The sequence below is a fragment of the Phodopus roborovskii genome, unplaced genomic scaffold (genome assembly GCF_943737965.1).
Source record: "Phodopus roborovskii unplaced genomic scaffold, PHOROB, whole genome shotgun sequence".
Taxonomy (NCBI): Eukaryota; Metazoa; Chordata; class Mammalia; order Rodentia; family Cricetidae; genus Phodopus; species Phodopus roborovskii.
In genome coordinates, this window is record NW_026125295.1 from 39154068 (window position 1) to 39174838 (window position 20771).

General features: G+C 43.1%; 1 protein-coding gene across 1 annotated transcript; it reads left to right on the forward strand.

Annotated features, from left to right (window-relative positions):
- The first annotated feature begins 3723 nt into the window (after positions 1-3723).
- Positions 3724-9043, forward strand: LOC127234351 (uncharacterized). The gene is given in 4 exon segments (XM_051201240.1): positions 3724-5454; positions 5456-6557; positions 6560-8652; positions 8654-9043. Coding segments are annotated over 4 exon segments (5316 nt in total).
- The last annotated feature ends 11728 nt before the right edge of the window (positions 9044-20771 follow it).

Consider the following 20771-nt stretch of genomic DNA (forward strand, 5'->3'; position numbering starts at 1 on the left):
CCAGCCCCACTCTCCGGTAAGATGAGACCATGTGGAAATACTTATATAAATAGAAATGGGTTAATAATTAAGACAGAGCTAGCAGATAAAAAACTAGTACCTGGCCAACAGCATTATATCAAATTTAGAGTCTCGGTGTGTTATTTGAGGCTGGCGCAGTGGTGGGACCAGACCGACGGGGAAAACTACTTCTAACAAGGAACCCTAACTAAGACAGTTTGTTTGTTTGCCTTTGCATCAGAGAAACCCTATTTGGGAGTTGTGTGCTCTGCTGTAGATATTCATTGAGGAATGACTTCAGCGGGGATTACCTCCCAATGCTGCCAGAGATAAGTGTCTTCTACACCTGCGCTAGACTTGGGTCTGTGACAACTTTCATCACACTGGCGTTGGTTGAACTGATGTAGTTGTAACTCAGAGATCTGCCTGCTTCTGCCTCCTGAGTGCTGGAATTAAAGGCATGCCCTCCCTCCCCCCAACCTGGCTTTTGGATACCTTCTTAAGCTAGCAGTTCAAGTATTTTTGAGGAGACAGTTTGAGCTGATGTAGTTGCTGGCCAGCATGGGCACACCATTCTGTGCTTTCGCATACGCTTATGAATGACTAGCTGTGATCCAGAGTATGCAAATAAGTAGGAAACTATGTAAACAGGAAACAGATGGTTATTTTGTTGCTGCTGTTAAAAAGGAAGACTAACCCTTTTTATTTATTTTAACTTTCTTTTCATTTATTCTTTGTGTCTTTCACATCATGCATCTCCATCCCATTCATTTACCTGTCCCTTCTTACCTACCCTTACCTTTGCAGAATCCCCCCAAAATAAAATAAAATTTAAGAGGAAAAAAAAAAAGAATAAAAAAGGGGGGAAAAAAGAAAAAGAGAAGGAAAAATCAACCTCATCATGGAAGCTGTAATGTGACATGCTGAGTCATGCAGTAAACCCTTTTATCCATATATCTTTACTTGCAAGTGTTCATTACAAGTTCGAGCCCTCTGGTTTCTGCTACATTATTCATGCTTGGCCCTCATTGGAACTCCTCTTGGTTATCCTGTTGTCACCGTGTCATGGAGATACTGCAGCTTTGGGTCTGGCGAACTGGTCCCTTCATGTGCTCCAGCAGATCATAGATGGGGTATATACTGGGGTGAGCCAATCCATGACCCTGGTTCTGGGCCTGGGTAGGTGCAGGGTTGGTCAGCCCTCCAGCTCTCCCTTGTCGTCATCACCAGGGGGAGCCCTCCTGAACTTCCCTGGTGAGTTCACTCCTTGCAATGAATAACAAGGGGCAGGGCCCTTTTTCCCGCTTTCATACCTACAGGGACAGGACTAACTCCTTTTAAACACAAGTATTTCCTTGCACAGGAGGTAAAGAATATGAAACTTTGGAGACATCAGCGTTTGGAGTGTTTCTGAATACTCTGACATTCCCAGAGTAGATGAATGGGGTGGGCTCATACTGCAGCACCTGGGCAGAGGTAGCATGAGGGAATGTAGCACAGGGGACCAGAGTCTATTTCTGGAGATAAATGGTATTGATTTTTACTTGTTGTACCAGGATGGGAATATGATTTCACTGGAAAATCAGAATATTAGATTTCCTAAGTAACTGACTTAGCAGTAGCCACAAAGTCTCATTTACATTGATTAGAATCATGCTCAGTACTACTTCTGTTCAAGAGTAAAAGAAAGAAAGAAGGCAGGGAGGAATGAAAGAATGAAAGAAAGAAAAAGGAAGGGAGGGAGGAAACTTTTCTTTTTGCTGGAAAAGAAGCAATTAAAACATAAGCTTGTATATGCTTCACCTTGCTATCATGTGGTCTCCATGATGAAAGTCAATAGAAAAGAGTTGAAAGATGGAGGTAGAAGGGGTCATACTGTACATGCACATTGAGCCAACTTGCTGAACATCCACTCTCCCTTACAAGAAATCCTTCTTTCTGTTGTGACATCAGGAAAAAAAATCATTAGGACATGGAATCTCTTTCCAGTTGAACAGGGTTTTGGACAATAAATAAGAAGAAGACGTTCTCCAGTTATGGGACCCAAACTCCATTGTGACTAATGAAAGAGCCAGGGGTCTGCTGAGTTGCAAAGTCTATTCTTGTCCACCTGCAGATAGATTCAGACCATTTGATTATCACTTAGATTTTGTTTTTCATATCCTTGTTGCAAAAGTTTGACTATAACTTTTTGTTGTTTCTTTTGAGGTGGGGTCTCATGCATCCCAGACTGGCATTGAACTTAATACATAGCCAAAGATTACCTTGAACTTCTAATCCTCCTCCTCCCTTCCAAGTGTTGGGATTCATGCATATCCTTCAGCACAAGGCTTATGAAAGAATCTTTTCACTGAATGTAGAATTCTGAGTTCACAGTTTTTTTTTTCTCCCAAGAACTATAGAGGTAAATTTATTTTTCTTTACAATGTTATACACTTATTCATTTTAAACTTTTTATATGTATGTGTGTGCTAGGTTGTAAATGTATCCATATGTGTACAGCAGCCTAAGAGACCAGAAGAGGGTATCAGATCCCTTGGATTGAAGTTGCAGGTGGTTGTGAGTCGAAATTTGGGTGGTAGGAACCAAATTCAGGTCCTCTGTAAAGCAGAGTTCTGAGCCATCTTTCTAACCCATCTTAGATAGTTCATTCTGGTGGCCATAGTTTCACACAGAAATCAGTATATATTTGAACATACATCATTTTTCTTTGGCTGCTTTTAAAACCTTTTAGCAGCTGAATGTTTTGTATCTGAAAGACCCCCACTATGCTTATTGCCTGTTTAAATTGCTCTTGCTAATTTGCCAAGGTCAAGTTATGAAAAAAGTACAGGAGGGAACCAGGTGCTGCTCTCATCCAACGCCAACCAGATATCTGTGGTCTGCAGCTTGGACTAAAGCAAGGTCAGCAAGACAGTGTCCAGTATGCTGAGATAGTCATAACTGAATTCTTTGTATTCTTTGTGCCCAACCCGAATAACCAACTGTCCTTGGTTAACTACAACTGCTACATTTAGATGAAACAATGAATTCCCTGTAACCATGCTTCTGCTTCTGTAAGCCTGCTTCTTGCTACACCAACCTTATATAAACTGCATATGCTTTAATCAGGCACGCTCTCTCAGTCTCTCAAAAGACTGGGGCGTCCATAGGTACCTGTGTGTAAATAATAAATAACCTCTTGCACTTGCATCCAGTGGTCCGGTCTCGTCTCTTGGGGGCAAGGGCCTTCCCCCCCTGACAGGCTCCAAACTCTTGGGGTCTCTGGGGGTCTTTCATTGGAGGTTCCACCGAGATTGGAGACCCTTCCCCCTGGAGACTGACACTGACACCCACAGGGAGGTAAGCTGGCCAGCGCTTAATTTCTGTTCTTTGTTGTCTTGTTCATATGTCTTTTACTTGTTGCTTGTTGCGCAGCGATCGGTAATCGGCTAGGCTAGTCGAGTCTGTAGGCGGCTTGAGAAGGAGCTGACGAGCTCGGACTTCCACCCGCCACCCTGGGAGACGTCTCAGGGATCTGGGGTGCCCGATTTTTCGGGGCCCACAACGAGTCCCGGGGATTCGTGGTTTTGGAGGGGCCAGAGGGGGCTTAAGACCCTCTGTGCCTCCAACTCAGTATCTGGTTTCGGTTTTACGCCGAGTCGCGCAGCGTGTCTCTGTGCCGGCTGTCTGTGTGTTCTGTTTGCCTTGTCTATTTATTTGCTTCTTTATTTTGAAAAAGACATGGGACAATCTGTAACTACCCCTTTGAGTCTGACCCTAGGTCACTGGAGCGAAGTCCAGGGCCGAGCGCACAACCAGTCAATGGACATAAAGAAAAAGAGATGGCAAAACCTCTGTGCTTCTGAATGGCCGACATTTAACGTCGGCTGGCCCCGTGATGGGACTTTCGACCTTGGTATTATCTTGCAGGTGAAGGAACGAGTCTTCGATGCCGGGCCCCACGGACGCCCTGACAAGGTGGCCTATATTGTCACCTGGGAAAATCTGGCCTCTGACCCACCCTCTTGGGTGGCTCCCTTTGTCACCCCCAAACCCCCTTCCAAATCTCTCCCCAAGACTGATGTGGCCCCACTTTCACAGGGACCCACTGCTCCCCCTTTGCCTTCTTCTGTACCACTCGTTCCCTCTCAGGCACCTGCCAAATCTCAATTATATCCTGTCCTCAAGAAAGAGAAAACCCCTCACTCCAAATCTATTCTTCCTGCTGATGAGTCTGATCTTATAGATTTACTTTCAGAAGACGGAATCACCCCCCCTTATCAGCCCCCTACCCAGGGCACTGTAGGTGGCGGTGATGCCCGGCATAGGGGTCCGGACAAACCAGACAGTACCAGTACCACTCCTGCCCTGGACTACAGACAAGAAGAGACTACTGCAGACTCCCCAGTAGCTGGCAGACTCCGTGGTCGAAGGGAGACAGCCACAGAAGGAACCTCCCGAGCCTTTCCCCTGCGCCAGACTGCTGGACCAGGAGGCCAATTTCAATACTGGCCTTTCTCGGCGTCCGACCTCTATAATTGGAAATCTAACAACCCCTCCTTCTCCAAAGACCCTGTAGCTCTCTCTAATCTAATTGAATCCATCCTAATAACCCATCAACCCACTTGGGATGACTGCCAACAGCTTTTGCAGGTCCTTCTAACCTCAGAAGAAAAACAACGTGTCTTCCTGGAGGCGCGAAAGAACGTCTTAGGAGATGATGGGAGACCCACTCAGTTGCCTAATGAAATTGAGGAAGCTTTTCCCCTAAATCGTCCTGACTGGGACTTCAATACTGCTGCAGGTAGGGGACACCTGCGCCTTTATCGCCAGTTACTCATAGCGGGCCTCCGCGGCGCTGGACGCCGTCCCACGAATTTGGCTCAGGTAAGACAGATAACCCAGGGACCAGAGGAAACTCCGACTGCATTTTTGGAGAGGCTAAAGGAAGCCTACCGTATGTATACACCCTTTGATCCTGATAGTAACGAGCAAAGGGGCGATGTTTCTATGGCTTTCATTTGGCAGTCGGCTCCAGATATTAGGACTAAGTTGCAGAGATTAGATAATTTACAAGATTATAGCCTGCAGGATCTGGTAAAGGAAGCAGAAAAGATCTTTAATAAGAGAGAAACACCTGAGGAAAAAGAAGAAAGACTTAGAAAGTTGCAGGAGGAAAGAGAGGACAAGTTAAAAAAGGAACTAGAAGAGAGGGATCGTAGAAACCGGAAAGAATTAAACAAAATTCTGGCCACTGTAGCTCAGAATAATCATAGTGCAGGAAGTCAGGAAAGAAAGGGAGAAGGAAGGAGGCCCAGGGTAGATCGAGACCAGTGTGCCTACTGCAAAGAAAAAGGCCATTGGGTCAAAGATTGCCCTAAGAGACCTAAAACTCAGAGGCGTGGAGACGGACTCCCAAGACCAACTCAGCTTCTAGCCCTAGATGAAGACTAGGGCAGTCGGGGCCAGGAGCCCCCCCCCTGAGCCCAGGCTAACCTTAAGAGTCGGGGGGCAGCCAGTCACCTTCTTGGTGGACACTGGAGCCCAACATTCAGTTCTCACTGAAACGAATGGGCCATTGAGTACCAAAACAGCTTGGGTACAAGGAGCCACCGGAGGAAAACAATACCGATGGACCACGGAGAGAAAAGTTCATCTCGCATCAGGTAAAGTCTCACATTCCTTTTTGCATGTACCGGACTGTCCATATCCATTACTGGGTCGAGATCTACTGACTAAATTAAAAGCCCAGATCCATTTTGAAGGATCAGGAGCTAAAGTCTCTGGCCCACAAGGGGCTCCACTTCAAATATTAACTTTACAATTGGAAAATGAATATAGACTTTTTGAAAAGCCTCCTGAATAGCAGGAAGGAATGGACTTATGGTTAAAACAATACCCCCTGGCCTGGGCAGAAACAGGAGGCATGGGACTGGCCATACAACAGCCACCCCTAATAATTCTCCTGAAGGCAACAGCCACCCCTGTCTCAATTAAACAGTATCCCATGTCAAATGAGGCATATCAAGGAATCAAGCCTCACATTAAGAGACTATTAGACCAGGGGATCTTGATCCCCTGCCGATCTCCATGGAACACTCCACTTCTGCCTGTAAAGAAGCCAGGAACCGGGGATTACAGGCCAGTCCAAGATCTTAGGGAAGTCAATAAGCGAGTGGAGGACATTCACCCCACGGTGCCAAATCCCTATAACCTACTAAGCACCCTGCCTCCTACTCATCCCTGGTACACTGTCCTGGACTTGAAAGATGCTTTCTTCTGCCTGAGGCTGAGCCCCCAGAGCCAGTCTTTATTTGCTTTTGAATGGAAGGATCCAGAACTGGGCATTTCAGGGCAATTGACCTGGACACGCCTACCCCAGGGGTTCAAGAATAGCCCCACTCTCTTTGACGAGGCCCTTCACCAAGACCTGGCAGATTTCCGGATCAAGCATCCATCTCTGATCCTGCTGCAATACGTGGATGACCTCCTCCTTGCAGCCACCACTGAACAGGACTGCACAACAGGTACTGGGGCCCTATTACGAACACTGGGGAACCTGGGATATCGAGCCTCTGCAAAAAGGCTCAAATATGTAGACAGGAAGTCACCTATTTGGGATACAAGCTAATGGATGGGCAAAGATGGTTGACACCTGCCCGCAAAGAAACTATATCTCGTATACCCATTCCCCAAAACCAACGCCAACTTAGGGAATTTTTGGGGACTGCAGGCTTCTGTAGACTCTGGATTCTGGGGTTCGCAGAAATAGCAGCCCCCCTTTACCCACTAACCAAGCAAGACACACCTTTTAAATGGACTGAGGAACAACAGCAGGCTTTTGATGCTATCAAACAGGCCCTGCTGTCCTCACCAGCCCTGGGCTTGCCAGATGTCACCAAGCCTTTTGAACTCTTTGTTGATGAAAAACAGGGCTATGCAAAAGGAGTCTTAACCCAAAAGTTAGGACCCTGGAGACGGCCCATTGCCTACTTGTCTAAGAAATTAGACCCAGTTGCATCAGGATGGCCTCCATGTCTCCGGATGGTGGCAGCGATTGCAGTTCTAATGAAGGACGCCACCAAATTGACTCTGGGACAGCCAATGACCATACTGGCACCACACGCAGTTGAGTCCCTCATCCGTCAGCCACCAGATAGATGGCTATCTAACGCCCGTCTAACTCACTATCAATCCCTGCTCCTGAATGTAGACAGGGTTCAGTTTGGGCCAATAGTAACCCTGAACCCAGCCACCTTGTTACCGCTGCCAGAGGGACCAGTGTCCCATGACTGTCAGCAGATACTTGCAGAGATGCATGGAACACGGCCTGATCTGTCCGATCAGCCCTTGAAAGATGCAGACTACACCTGGTTCACGGACGGCAGCAGCTACTTGCTAAATGGTGAGAGACGGGCAGGGGCTGCAGTGACGAATGCCTCAGAGGTCATATGGGCCACTGCACTCCCCGGAGGCACCTCTGCTCAGCGAGCTGAACTCATTGCTCTGACTCAGGCTCTCCAGATGGCAGCAGGTAAGAAGCTTAATGTGTACACTGATAGCCGGTATGCCTTTGCCACTGCCCATGTCCATGGAGAAATTTATCGGAGAAGGGGCCTTTTAACATCAGAAGGCAAAGAAATCAAAAATAAAAATGAAATCTTGACATTATTAAAGGCCCTGTTCCTTCCTAAGAAATTGAGCATAATGCATTGCCCTGGACATCAAAAGGGGGAAAGCCTGGAGGCAAAAGGAAATCGCCTGGCTGATGAAGCAGCCAAACAAGCAGCCTTAGGCCCCCAACTATTGACTATAAGCATATTGACTGAAAAGGAAACAGCTAAGACTCCAGATTGGGACTATGATGAAACGGATTTGGACATTGTTCAGAAACTAGGTGCAGATTATGACCCCAATCGACAATGCTGGGTCTACCAAGGAAAGACTATACTGCCTATAAAAATGGCAAAAATGTTAATAGACCACCTCCATAAGCTGACTCATTTGAGTGCCAAAAAGATGAAAACTTTGCTAGATAAACAAGAAATTGGAACTTACCTTCCCAATCGGAATTTATTACTGGAACAAGTAACTGCTAACTGTATGGCCTGTGCCCAGATTAACCAAGGAAAAACCAAACTGGATCCTGGAACCCGGCTTCGTGGCCATAGGCCTGGTGTCCATTGGGAAATAGACTTTACTGAAGTCAAACCTGGAATATATGGTTATAAATATTTACTGGTTTTTATAGACACCTTTTCAGGATGGATGGAAGCGTTTCCTACCAAACATGAGACTGCAAAAATGGTCACCAAGAAACTATTGGAAGAAATCTTTCCCAGATATGGGATGCCACAGGTAATAGGATCAGACAATGGGCCTGCCTTCGTCTCCCAGGTAAGTCAGCTGGTGGCCAGGTTGCTGGGGATAAATTGGAAATTACATTGTGCTTACAGACCCCAGAGTTCAGGACAGGTAGAAAGGATGAATAGAACTATTAAGGAGGCTTTATCCAAATTAACGCTTGAAACTGGCTCTAAGGACTGGGTGCAACTCCTACCTCTGGCCCTCTATCGGGCCAGAAACACTCCAGGCCCTCATGGCCTAACTCCCTTTGAAATCCTATATGGCAGTCCACCGCCAGCTGTATCATTCTTTGATGCTGACATTTCTGATTTTGCAAACACCCCCCTCCATGCAGGCACATCTACGAGCCTTACAGATAGTCCAAGAAGAGGTCTGGAAACCTCTGGCGGCCGCATACCAGGAGGAACAAAGAACCTCTTGTCAGCCCCACTCTTTCCAGATTGGCGATTCCGTCTGGGTTCGGAGACATCAGACTAAGAACTTAGAGCCCCGCTGGAAGGGCCCCTACACTGTGCTCCTGACAACTCCCACCGCCCTGAAGGTGGACGGGATTGCTGCCTGGATCCACGCATCCCACGTGAAGACCGCACAACCAGAACATCGGACCCAGGACCAGGCACCATCTAAAACAACATGGAAAGTTCAACGCTCTCAAAACCCCTTAAAGATAAGACTTTTACGTTCCCAACATTAGCAAGCATGCTTTTGTACATAGGTTTAAATGCTTCTGAAGCGGGATCTCCCCATGCCCCCCCCCCCCCGCTCTTAACCTGGCAAGTGATTTCCCAAACTGGTGAGGTCGTCTGGTCAACCTCTGGCCTTAATCTACCTGGCACCTGGTGGCCTAGCCTCACCCCTGACTTTTGCCAACTAGCTGCTGGACTGGACACTTGGGACATCCCCACTTATGGTGCAGACTCCCTTCAAAAGGACATGCCTAGAACAGAAGACGGATGGATAGGATGTAGCAACCCCCAGACCCGATGTTTTCTAGCCCAATCAGACTTCTATGTCTGTCCTCAGCTGAGTCAAACCAGGGGGTCAGGATGTGGGGGGCATCAGGAATACTTTTGTAAAAATTGGGGATGTGAGACCACCGGGAGTGCCTATTGGAAGCCCAGCTCGTCCTGGGATCTAATAACAGTGCGCCGAAATTACACTCCGCCCCCCCCCCCTTGGGCAGGAAAAGCTGCCACCCTCCCATCAATGTGGGAGGTTGGGTCTGTGAGTCAGCCCGTTGTCTCCCTTTGAGAATTGACTTCACCATCCATGGGAAAAAGGACTATGCGGTTTGGACACAAGGGAAGACTTGGGGGCTAAGATGGTATCTGCCAGGCCTGGATAAAGGAGTTGTCTTTAAAATTCGCCTAAAAATTAGAGATCCTGACCCACAAGCCATAGGGCCAAACTCTGTGCTTACAGACCAAAAACTTCCCTCCAGGCCACAGCCAACTCTCCCTAACAACACCCACTTATTCTCAATCCCAGGTACCGGGGATAGACTATTAAAATTAATTAAAGGGGCTTACACGGCCCTCAATGCTACACGCCCTGATCAGGCCAAAGACTGTTGGCTCTGTCTCCTTCCAACCCCCCCCTATTATGAAGGTATAGCTATTAATGAAAAATTTTTAAACCATACCAGTCCCCCTCAACAATGCTTGGACTCACCAGGTCTTAGTTTGACTCTCCCTGAAGTCACAGGACAGGGGCTCTGCCTAGGCACAATACCCAAGACCCACCAAAAGCTATGTAATCAGACACTGCCAATTACCCCTGGTAATTATTTTCTTTCAGCTCCCAATGGAACCTACTGGGCATGTAGCACTGGACTGACTCCTTGCATTTCAGCACAAATCCTGAATAATCCTTCTGATTATTGTGTTCTGGTTGAATTATACCCTCGTATAATCTATCATACTTCTGAAACTGTTTATAAATTCTTTGAGAACAAACATAGGTACAGGAGAGAGCCTGTCAGTATAACCCTGGCCCTTTTTCTAGGGGCTGGAATAACAGCAGGAATAGGCACAGGAGCAGCAGCCTTGAGTCGAGTCAGCCAATATGAGTCTCTTCATACTGCTATGACTGCAGACCTAAAGGCAATAGAAAGATCCATTAGAGATCTCAAAGACTCCCTAGTCTCCTTATCTGAGGTAGTTCTCCAAAACCGGAGGGGACTTGACCTCCTATTTTTAAAGGAAGGGGGCATATGTGCTGCCCTCAAAGAGGAATGTTGTTTTTATGTGGACAAAACAGGAGTTGTGACTGAGACCCTAGACAAACTACGGGATCGGTTGGAGAAGAGACAAAAAGAATTTGAGGCCCAACAAGGATGGTTTGAAAAACTTTATAATCGCTCCCCTTGGTTTACAACCCTGATATCCACCATCACGGGACCGCTAATTATATTCCTTTTGATTCTCACCTTTGGTCCCTGCATTCTGAACAGGCTAATACAGTTCATGAAGAAACGCTTGTCAGTAATTCAAGCCTTAGTTTTGACCCAACAATATCAGAGACTAAAACAATTAGAAACTGAACAACAGTGAATAAAAGGTTTTATTCATTTAATAGAAAAAGGGGGGAATAAAAGACCCCCACTATGCTTATTGCCTGTTTAAATTGCTCTTGCTAATTTGCCAAGGTCAAGTTATGAAAAAAGTACAGGAGGGAACCAGGTGCTGCTCTCATCCAACGCCAACCAGATATCTGTGGTCTGCAGCTTGGACTAAAGCAAGGTCAGCAAGACAGTGTCCAGTATGCTGAGATAGTCATAACTGAATTCTTTGTATTCTTTGTGCCCAACCCGAATAACCAACTGTCCTTGGTTAACTACAACTGCTACATTTAGATGAAACAATGAATTCCCTGTAACCATGCTTCTGCTTCTGTAAGCCTGCTTCTTGCTACACCAACCTTATATAAACTGCATATGCTTTAATCAGGCACGCTCTCTCAGTCTCTCAAAAGACTGGGGCGTCCATAGGTACCTGTGTGTAAATAATAAATAACCTCTTGCACTTGCATCCAGTGGTCCGGTCTCGTCTCTTGGGGGCAAGGGCCTTCCCCCCTGACAGGCTCCAAACTCTTGGGGTCTCTGGGGGTCTTTCATATCTAAATGTAGTTTCATTTGCAAATATCTTCAAACTATCCCTACATTACATCCCAATAAATTTCAAAAACATTTTTGCTATCATATCTTAAATATTTTTGGAATTTCTCTAACTACATGTATGTTAACATCTTCTGTTATTATGCCACCAATTTAATGATATTTAAAATCTTAAAAAATTTGTCTACTAGATCAGATAATTTCTACTGATTCCTTCTGTTTGTCTTTTCATTTTATTTGATCACTATATAAACTCGTGAGTTCTTTTAAAGCATGCTAATTTGCTATTAAGTCTCAGGAGTTTTAGTTTTAAATTTTCTTTAACATTTATTTTCCCAGAAATTTCTTTTTGAAGGAAGCATGGCCATTCATACCTGTAGTCCTAGTACTCAGGCAGTTACAGCAGAAGTGTTGTGTGTGGAGGCCAGTCTGGGCTAAAGAATAAATTTCAAAATATCCTGGTTACAAAGTGAGACCCTGACTCAAAAAACCACAAAAACTTCTTTGATTTTATTTTATGGTTTCTATATTTTACTAACACAATTTTATGTTTCCATTAATAGAAACACATTTTCTTATATTTCAATGAGCAGAGTTTCAAAATTTGTGTCTGCTGGGTATGTGGATCAATAATAGAGTATTTGTTTAGTGTGTGGAAGGCTTTGGGTTTGATTCTTATGCACAATAGGTAGATAGATAGACAGACAGACAGATCCATGCCTATTAATTTATTCATTTGGATTATTTTAGAGTTGATCTTTTTTATTGGCCTTGTCTCTTAAAATTGGCCATTATTTCTGGTTTTTCATTAAACCCATCATTTGAGCAATTATGGTCATATCCTGGGTGCTGTTGAATGTTATACAATTAAGAGTCTAGATTCTACTTCCCTGAGAATTGTTCTCACTCCCAGTGATGTACTTTCTCCACCAATCAGGGACCAGTTCTTCAAATACCTCAGCCTGTGGCAGACATTTCTCATTCAGACCAGCATATGCTGTGTTGAGGATTTAGGTAATTGTAAGCAGTGCCAACAAGTAAAAAAGTGCAGGATTGGACTAGTCTGGCCCTGTCATTGGGGTGCTTTTGAAGGAGGGACACTGGGGACTGCTTGGAGAGCATGGTTGTCAAGCAGGATACAAGGACTGAAGTTGAGTATGGTGGTACACACTAGTGTACCAGGTACTCAGGAACTCCGTAGATTTGAGATCAGCCTGGGCTAAATCAAGAGACCTTGCCTCAAAAAGAAAAAACAAAACAATAACAACAAAATAAACACCAAGCAAACAAGCAAAAAAGGTATCTTGATCTTGAGTGTGACTGAGAATTACAAAGCTGTGTTTCCGAAGATTGCGCTGACAGTCCTGGAGGACGAGAGCTAGAGCGGGGGAACTTGCCTGGTACCACACAGAGAAGCCCTTCTTCTCTCTTTTAGGCTGTTCACTAGGTCTGTGAGACAAGGATATGACAAAAATGTGGCAAGCATGAGAAATATTTCCTCAGTGCATACTTGACTCCCACTACTAGGAAAACAAAAAAATGTCTTTCTAGATTTTTTTTTTCTCCTTGAATCCCCTATTTGACCAAATAAAGAGCATGCCTCAGGGGAAGACAGTACTTCCCACACACATGTATAATTAGAGTGGCATTTTGAGATAGGTTAAATGTGTAATGAATCACTGCACACAAAAGGGAGATATTTGCACACTATCATGTTTTATTTTGCTTTTGAGCTAAGCAAAGACAGACATTTGAAAACAACTTTCTGCTGCAGACCTGAAAATAGAGAACTGATTTCTACAATCTTTCATCGTTGACATCTTTAGCAAACTGCAATGCCCAGAAGCTTCTGGAAGGCAGTGACAGTGGCTGTGGTAAGAGTTTCTACTCATTATTAATATTACATCATCTCTCCGATTTGTTGTTGCTGTTGGTTCATTAGTGACCCCTGATAATACATGTTATGTGAATGCTGCTCCATCTTGGATATGAAAATTGATTTCATAGGTTTGAATGAGACTTTTGGTTTTACAATTAAATTTACAACTTGACTAAAAGAAAAAGAAAAGATGTAACATGTACATTTAGCATTCCCCAAACCATTCACCTCAGAAGTGGGATTTCTTTTCAGATCTTTCAGGTCATGACATAAGATTTCATTGATTCATACTGAACATGTGGCTGGAATGAGATCCAACAAGGCAGGAGTAGTTTGAAAATATAGAGACTAGCATCTGGAATCCTGCACATGGACGGACTCAGCTGCTCTTCAGTGCTAGGCACTGTATCAAATGCTCTGCTGTGACACTTGCTGTAGCAACTGCACAAAGCAGTTGCTGTTATTCTCATTGTACAATGAGGGAGCAGCCTCTGCAAGGGGCAGGAAAGCCTTACAGCTGGTATCAGGTCAAGCTATTGCTAAACCCAGATGCATTTGAATGGGAAGCCCAATCCTAGTGTCAGACATGGCAGTGCACACTTGTAATCCCATTGCTCGTGAGGTGGAGGCAGGGGGACAAGAAGTCAAGATCAGTCTTGGCTACATAATGAATCTGAGGTCAGCCTTGGCTTCATGAGATCCTGTCTCATTCCTATTGAACAACACTTTTATTCCAGCTTGAAGTATTTAAAGCCACCCAAACACCACCACTAATCAATCTCTTCCTGCTTCCATGCATGTTCCCCTTTAGATATTGTCCATATGTGTTGATAATTTGTGTTTGGTTTTTACTACCTGCCCTACCTGGCCTGGAACTTGCTGTGTAGAGCAGACTGGCCACGAACTTGTGAGGATCCTCTCATCTACTGCCCGAGGGCTGAGATTGTAATTGTGAGCCTCTATGCTCATCTTTGTGTCCTTGACTTAGACATTTTTATAACTACATATACACTATTCCACTTGTGGACCCATGGTCACTCATCAAACCATTCCTATAATGTTTGAAATTTTCTACACTATAATTTTTTAACTTTTATATGATTTCTTTAGGATAGATTTCTAGAAATACTACATCAAGAGCAGAGAAATAAAAAAAATAGTGTATAATGTTTTAGTTAACATTTTAAGTACAATTATAAGCAAAGAGCATAAAAATGAAAAATTAATATATAATGTTTTAGTTAGCATTTTAAGCACAATTTTAAGACGATCAGGAAATCATGTTTTAAGCATTACAATGTTGAAATGCTCTTGTGTTGGGTTTTCAATACTATCCTTGGGCTCAACCACACACTGGATTCACAGAACTCAGCAAAGCTGCCCCAGACATGACTATGGCTTGTGACAGTAAAAGGATAAAGATAATATATGCAATAGGAGAAGGTATGGAGCTAAAGTCCAGAAGAAAGCTGGCACAAGCTTGATATTACTGCCTTCTGTGAGGTTGGAGACATGCCATTTTTGTCCCTCAGCAAAGTGTGTGTGTTATTTGCCCACTATTGCAGAGCAAAGATGCCCTCTCAAACCTCAGCAGCAGAGACTTTTATTAGGATTCTCAGACTCCAAAAGCCAAACTACAGAATGGTACAAAAGCACAAGGCATACAATGCTCTCATGACACAGAGTATTCCCATATGAGGTCAAGAGCCAGCCCTTTTTATTGTGCAGGAATTAGGAAGCCAAATACTGCATGATTAAGTCACTTGACTTTTAAAAAAATTTAAAGTTAGCATACAAAATAATGGGTTTCATTTTTATATGCTCACACATGTACATCATTCTATTTGCTCACATTCTGAGTTAAATCTTTACTCAATACTGGTGTAGACTATTTTAAGAGGCCAGATTTAAAAATTGTGATTTCATCCAGCTGTGATGGCTTACACTTGTACTGCTGGCACTGAGGAACTAGGTGTAAGGTCGATGCCAGCTTTCAATATATACTAATTTCCAAGCAGACTAGACTACAGAGTCAGACTCTGACATAAAATCAGACCAAACAAAACAAAACATCATGTTTTATAATGTTAACCTGTTTTATTTTTACTTAATTTTTTTTTTTTTGGACAAAGGTTTTATTGTGTATCCCTGGCTGACCTGGAACTCATTACACAGTCCACAGTCCAGGCTGGACTTGAACTCAGAGATCTGGCTGCTTCTACCTCTCACGTGCTGGGATTAAAGCTGTGTACCACCATCCCCAGCCTCAGTTTTCCCTTTTCACAGTGTATGCCTGTGGCGTAGAGCAGACATAGTATTGCCGGATCACACAGTGATTAATAAGATGCATGACAATCAAGCATGATGTTTTTCAGTGAAAACACATTGGGGATGAATTATGTGCTTACTGCTAAAGACATGTTTACTGTTACAATTTACTGCATTTGTTCCTAGTTCCTTAGCATGTGGAAATATCTACCCCCCTGTAATTCATATGAACAACAAAATATCTATAATCCACCACAAAAGCTTATTTGTTAAGTTTGGGTGGGACTCAGAATTTGCATTTTAAGCAAAGTATTCAGATGATTTCTGACATGATTTTTGTGTGCTTTGCTTTTTTGGTTTATATAATCTTTCTGTTTTATAACATTTTTTTTTCAAAAATAAAGGTACCTTTGTTCTTTTAAAATATTTTATTATTAGCCTGGAGGTGGTGGTGGTGTGTGCCTATAATCTCAGCACTCAGGAGACAGAGGCAGGTAGATCTCTGTGAGTTTGAGGCCAGCTTGGTCTATAGAGTAAGTTTCAGGACAGGTTCCAAAGCAATACAGAGAAACCCTGTCTCAAAAAACAAAACAAAACACCCCAGAAAACAAGACAACAACAACCACACACACAAAATAAAACAAAACAACAACCAAAAATTATTATTGTTACTTGAAAAATTATATGTATATATCTCTGTGTGGGTTTGTACACCTGAGTGTGGTACCTGCTGAGTCAGAAGAGAGTGATGAGTCTTTCAGACTGGACTCAGGCAGTTGTGAGCCACCTGATGTGGGTGCTAGGATTCTCACTCTGGTCCTCTGGAAGAGCGTCATGTGCTATCAGCCCCTGAGCCATTTCTCCAGCTGGTACTATTGTTCTTTAGCATATTCTGTAAACATTTATATCTACAGATACTTGAAAGATGAGTACAGAGAACTTCTATCTATCTCCAAACTGGTATCATGAAACATAATATAAATGTTATTATGGCAGAAATGACAGTCTCAAACCACAAAGGCAAACATATTTACCAAGCCAGAACACATGTAAGAAAGAGTTGACAAAGAAAATACATGGCAACCAAGACAGAGACACAATCCATGACTTCTTAGAGAGGGAAGGGGGTCACCTCTCAGAGAGGGGCTGGGCATCTTTTATAACAATCAAGGTTAGGTTCTTGGTCCTATCTTATGTTCCAGTTTGTGTGGAGTTCATAGTTGGAAGTGTAAGTAGGCTCTCACTGTCTCATGAAGTAATACATTTTATCTTTCTTGAGAACAACCCTTGGGGGTAAAATGCCATAGGTCATTGGAGTTAGGTGCTTGTCGTTTGTAAAAGGCATTACAGGTCACTGAGGTCAGGTGAAGAGAGGACATTTCTAGTTTATTTTACCTTAGTTTTGCTTTCTTTTTCTCTACAGATATGTATAAATAAAACTCAAATGTTAGATACTGGGTTAGGTCCTTTTGGATGGTCTTCTTCCTCATAATCACAGCCCATAAAGGAAAACTAGGGATGGAACTGCCCACTTCTAATTCCTGCTGTTTAGGATGCTACATATATGGCTGTGTCTTATGGTTTCCTTCTTTAGGTAACATGTCTGCAAGGCTGATTCTTAGTGATGTGTGCCCATTGCACTTCTCCTGGAGACTGGGGAAGGCAATTCTTAGCAACTCTTTTAGACAAGGTCATGCAGCAGGAGGCTGTCTTTGGAAAGAGATTATTTATTTATTTATTTTTATGCTATGGTTTTTTTTCTCTTCTCTTTGGATTGGTAAGCATTTCATGGCGTTATTCTTTAAGACTATGTGAGCATGGGACTACCCATTCCTCCCCTCCACCCCTTCTCTTTCTGGTGATGGTTGTACCCAGGACTTTCTGTACATTCTTGGCAAGTACTCTACCAATGAGTTATAACCCACCCTTAACGTGTAGCTCAGGCTGGACTTGAGCTTTCTGTGTGGTCTAGCCTTGTCTCAAAATTACCATTATCACACCTTAGCTTCCCAAGTGCTAGGATAACAGGCAGGTGCAACCATACCTAACCAAATGTTTATATCTATTACTTTTTCAATTACTTGTTACATTAGAGGCAACTTTATCTTTGAGGCAAGATCTCATGTAACTCAGTCTTGGCTTCAAATGTGTATAGCTGAAGGTGACCTTGAGTTTCTGAATTTCCTGCTTTTACTTCCCAACTTACCTGGCTAAATGGTTATATTTTATTTTTTTAATTATGCGATTAAATTTATGTGGTGTATGTATGTATGTGTGTATGTGTATACCCGTGCCTATGAAGGTTGGAAGACCTCAGGAATTAATTTACTTTTTAAAATAATATTAATTAATTAATCTATATTTTATGTGTATGAACACTGCCTGTGCCTACAGAGGCACAAAAGGGCACCAGGTTCTCTAAGACTATAGTTAAGTACAATTTGAGTCATCCTGTAGGTAATGAGAACTGAACCTGGGTCCTCCGTAAGAACAGCAAATGCTCTTAACCTCTAAGCCATTTCTCCAGTTCCCAAATTGTTTTTTTGAAAACAGGGTTTATAGTTGGCCTAGAGCTTGCTAATTTAGGCTGGGCTTGCTGGCCAGTGAGTCCTAAGGACCCACCTGTCTCTGTTTCTCCAGTGCTGGGATTACAAGAGTGCAATACTGTGCCCAGCTGGTTTTTGTTTGTTTTGTTTTTAACATGGACTCAGGAGATGGAATTCGGGTACTCATGCTTCCAAGACTTCTTGTGGAGACAGAATCTCATATGTCCCAAGCTAGCCTTGAACTTCACATGTAGGCGGCAAGGCCAGTAATTCTTGCTACAGGATGTTGACAAAGGATCAAAAATTATTATTTTAAATTGTAATTAAAATACAATTACGCAACTTCTTCCCTTTCTTTTTCTTCCCCAATCTTCTCACTCCCTCTCAAATTGATGACCTCATTTTCTTTGATTATTATTGTGCATATGAGTATGCACATAAATATATAAATACAATCTGCCAAATCCATTTAGTGTTGCTTATGTATGTATGAGTCAGGGCCATTGAATAAGCCAATCATGGGGCTCATACCCAGAAGAGATTAATTGATTAATTCTCCCTCTCTTAGCAGTGATTAGTTGCCTATAATTCTTTGTCTAGGAGTAGGACTCCTTGAGATTTCCCTCTTCCATAGTAGCATGTCTACTGGTATTGTCATTGTTTAGGTTTTGTTTAGGCAGCTGTGTTGTTGAGGTATCGTGTGTGTGTGTGTGTGTGTGTGTGTGTGTGTGTGTGTGTGTGTGTTGGAGTGTGGTCTAGAAGACACATTCAAGTAGACTTCCTGGTCATCTGGCTCCTGTCACTCTCTTGTACAATGTTCCCTGAGCCTTAGGTAGGGGCTGGGCAATGTGGCCCGTGTGATTTTCTGTAATGGTTTCCATTAGACCTTGCCTCAGCACACACACACACACACACACACACACACACACACACACACACACACACACACACACTTTTTTTCAAAGCTGGGAACATATCAGTGATAAAGTATTTGCCTAGAAAATATATATGTGGTCCTGTGTTCAATCCCCAGTACTCAGAGAGGAGGGCGAGACAAACAAGATGAAAATGATTAAGGTGGGCAGTGGTGGAACATGACACACAGGACTCTGTATATGGAGACAGTAAGACATCATGTACTTAGAATAATATGGAATTGTAGTGAGTCGAGTCTTCATCTCTCCCACCAGCCAGCTCCCAAATAATGACAGAGACTCCTTATTAATTATGAAAGCTTGGCCTTAGCTTAGGGTTTTTTCTAACTAGATCATATAACTTAAATTAACCTGTTTCTATTAATCTTTGTGCTGTCACATGACTCATGGCTTTTACCTCTCCTCCTGCAGGTCCTCCTTCCTCTGTATCCAGCCAACAACTTCCTCTTTCTTCTTCCCAGAGCTCTTTTGGTCCAGAAATCCTGCTTATATCTCCTGCCTAGCTATTGACTGTTTAGATTTTTGTTTGTTTGTTTGTTTTGTTTTTTTTGAGACAGGATTTCTCCGTAGCTTTGGAGCCTGTTCTGGAACTTGCTCTGTGGACCAGGCTGACCTCAAACTCACAGAGATCTGCCTGCCTCTGGCTCTCAAGTGCTGGGATTAAAGGTGTGAGCCACCACCACCCAGCCCTGTTTAGCTTTTTATTAAACCAGTCACAGTGACACATCTTTATACCGTGGAATCAGATATCTTGTAGCAGGAAATTGTGTTCACATTGGATTAACAGAAAATGTGTACTTTTGGGAACAGAGAACACTTGTTCTAATCTCCTTAGCATCTCCAAATGGGGGAGAATAAAGCCCAGTGCTCAGTGGAAGGAAATTTACAAGTCACAGGATCTGCACTTTGTTAGCTCATGTTAGTTAGAGTCCAGGAGAACCTCATGTTGCTCTGACTGTTGCTTCCAGTGAATTGGTATGATACATTATTCAGAACCTGATTCATAAATCAGGAAGTAAACTAAAACTGCATTGAAAACTGACTTGTTCTTGCATGCTTGACTTAACTTCCTTATTAATTAATATGAAAACGTAAAAAGTAATGAGAAAAAATGAAGTGAATATTGAAACACATTTCATCCATACAAAGCACAAAGAGTCTTCTATGCTCAGCTAGAGAACAAACAGAGGCTGTTAAGAGTGCCTGCTGCTCTTTTAACTTTTTTAATTTATTTTTTAAATTAATTACATTTTCCATTTATTTTACATACCCCCATACACTCCTCCTCTGTCTCCATTCAAAAAGGGGCAGGCCTCCCACAGGCATCAGTAAAGCATGGCACATCAAATTGAGGTAGGACCAAGCTCCTCCCCTGTATCAAGGTTGGGCAATGCCAGAATGGCATCCATCAAATCCTTACAGAGGTGTACTTGGTCAAATTCCAGGCTGTGCCCAGAAGGTAGCCTACCACATAGTGATGGGAGATGAACTAAATATTGTTAACTGTGATTCTTACTTGATAATTGTTGTGTGATATATTTTGCTATGTTAAGGTTAAAATCCTTCCTTTTATTTAGACAGAAAAGAGGAGATGATAGGAGATGCCATTATGTATATATGTTTCTCATACTGGTTAATGAATAAAGCACTGTCGGCCAATAGGAAAGGAAGATAGGAGG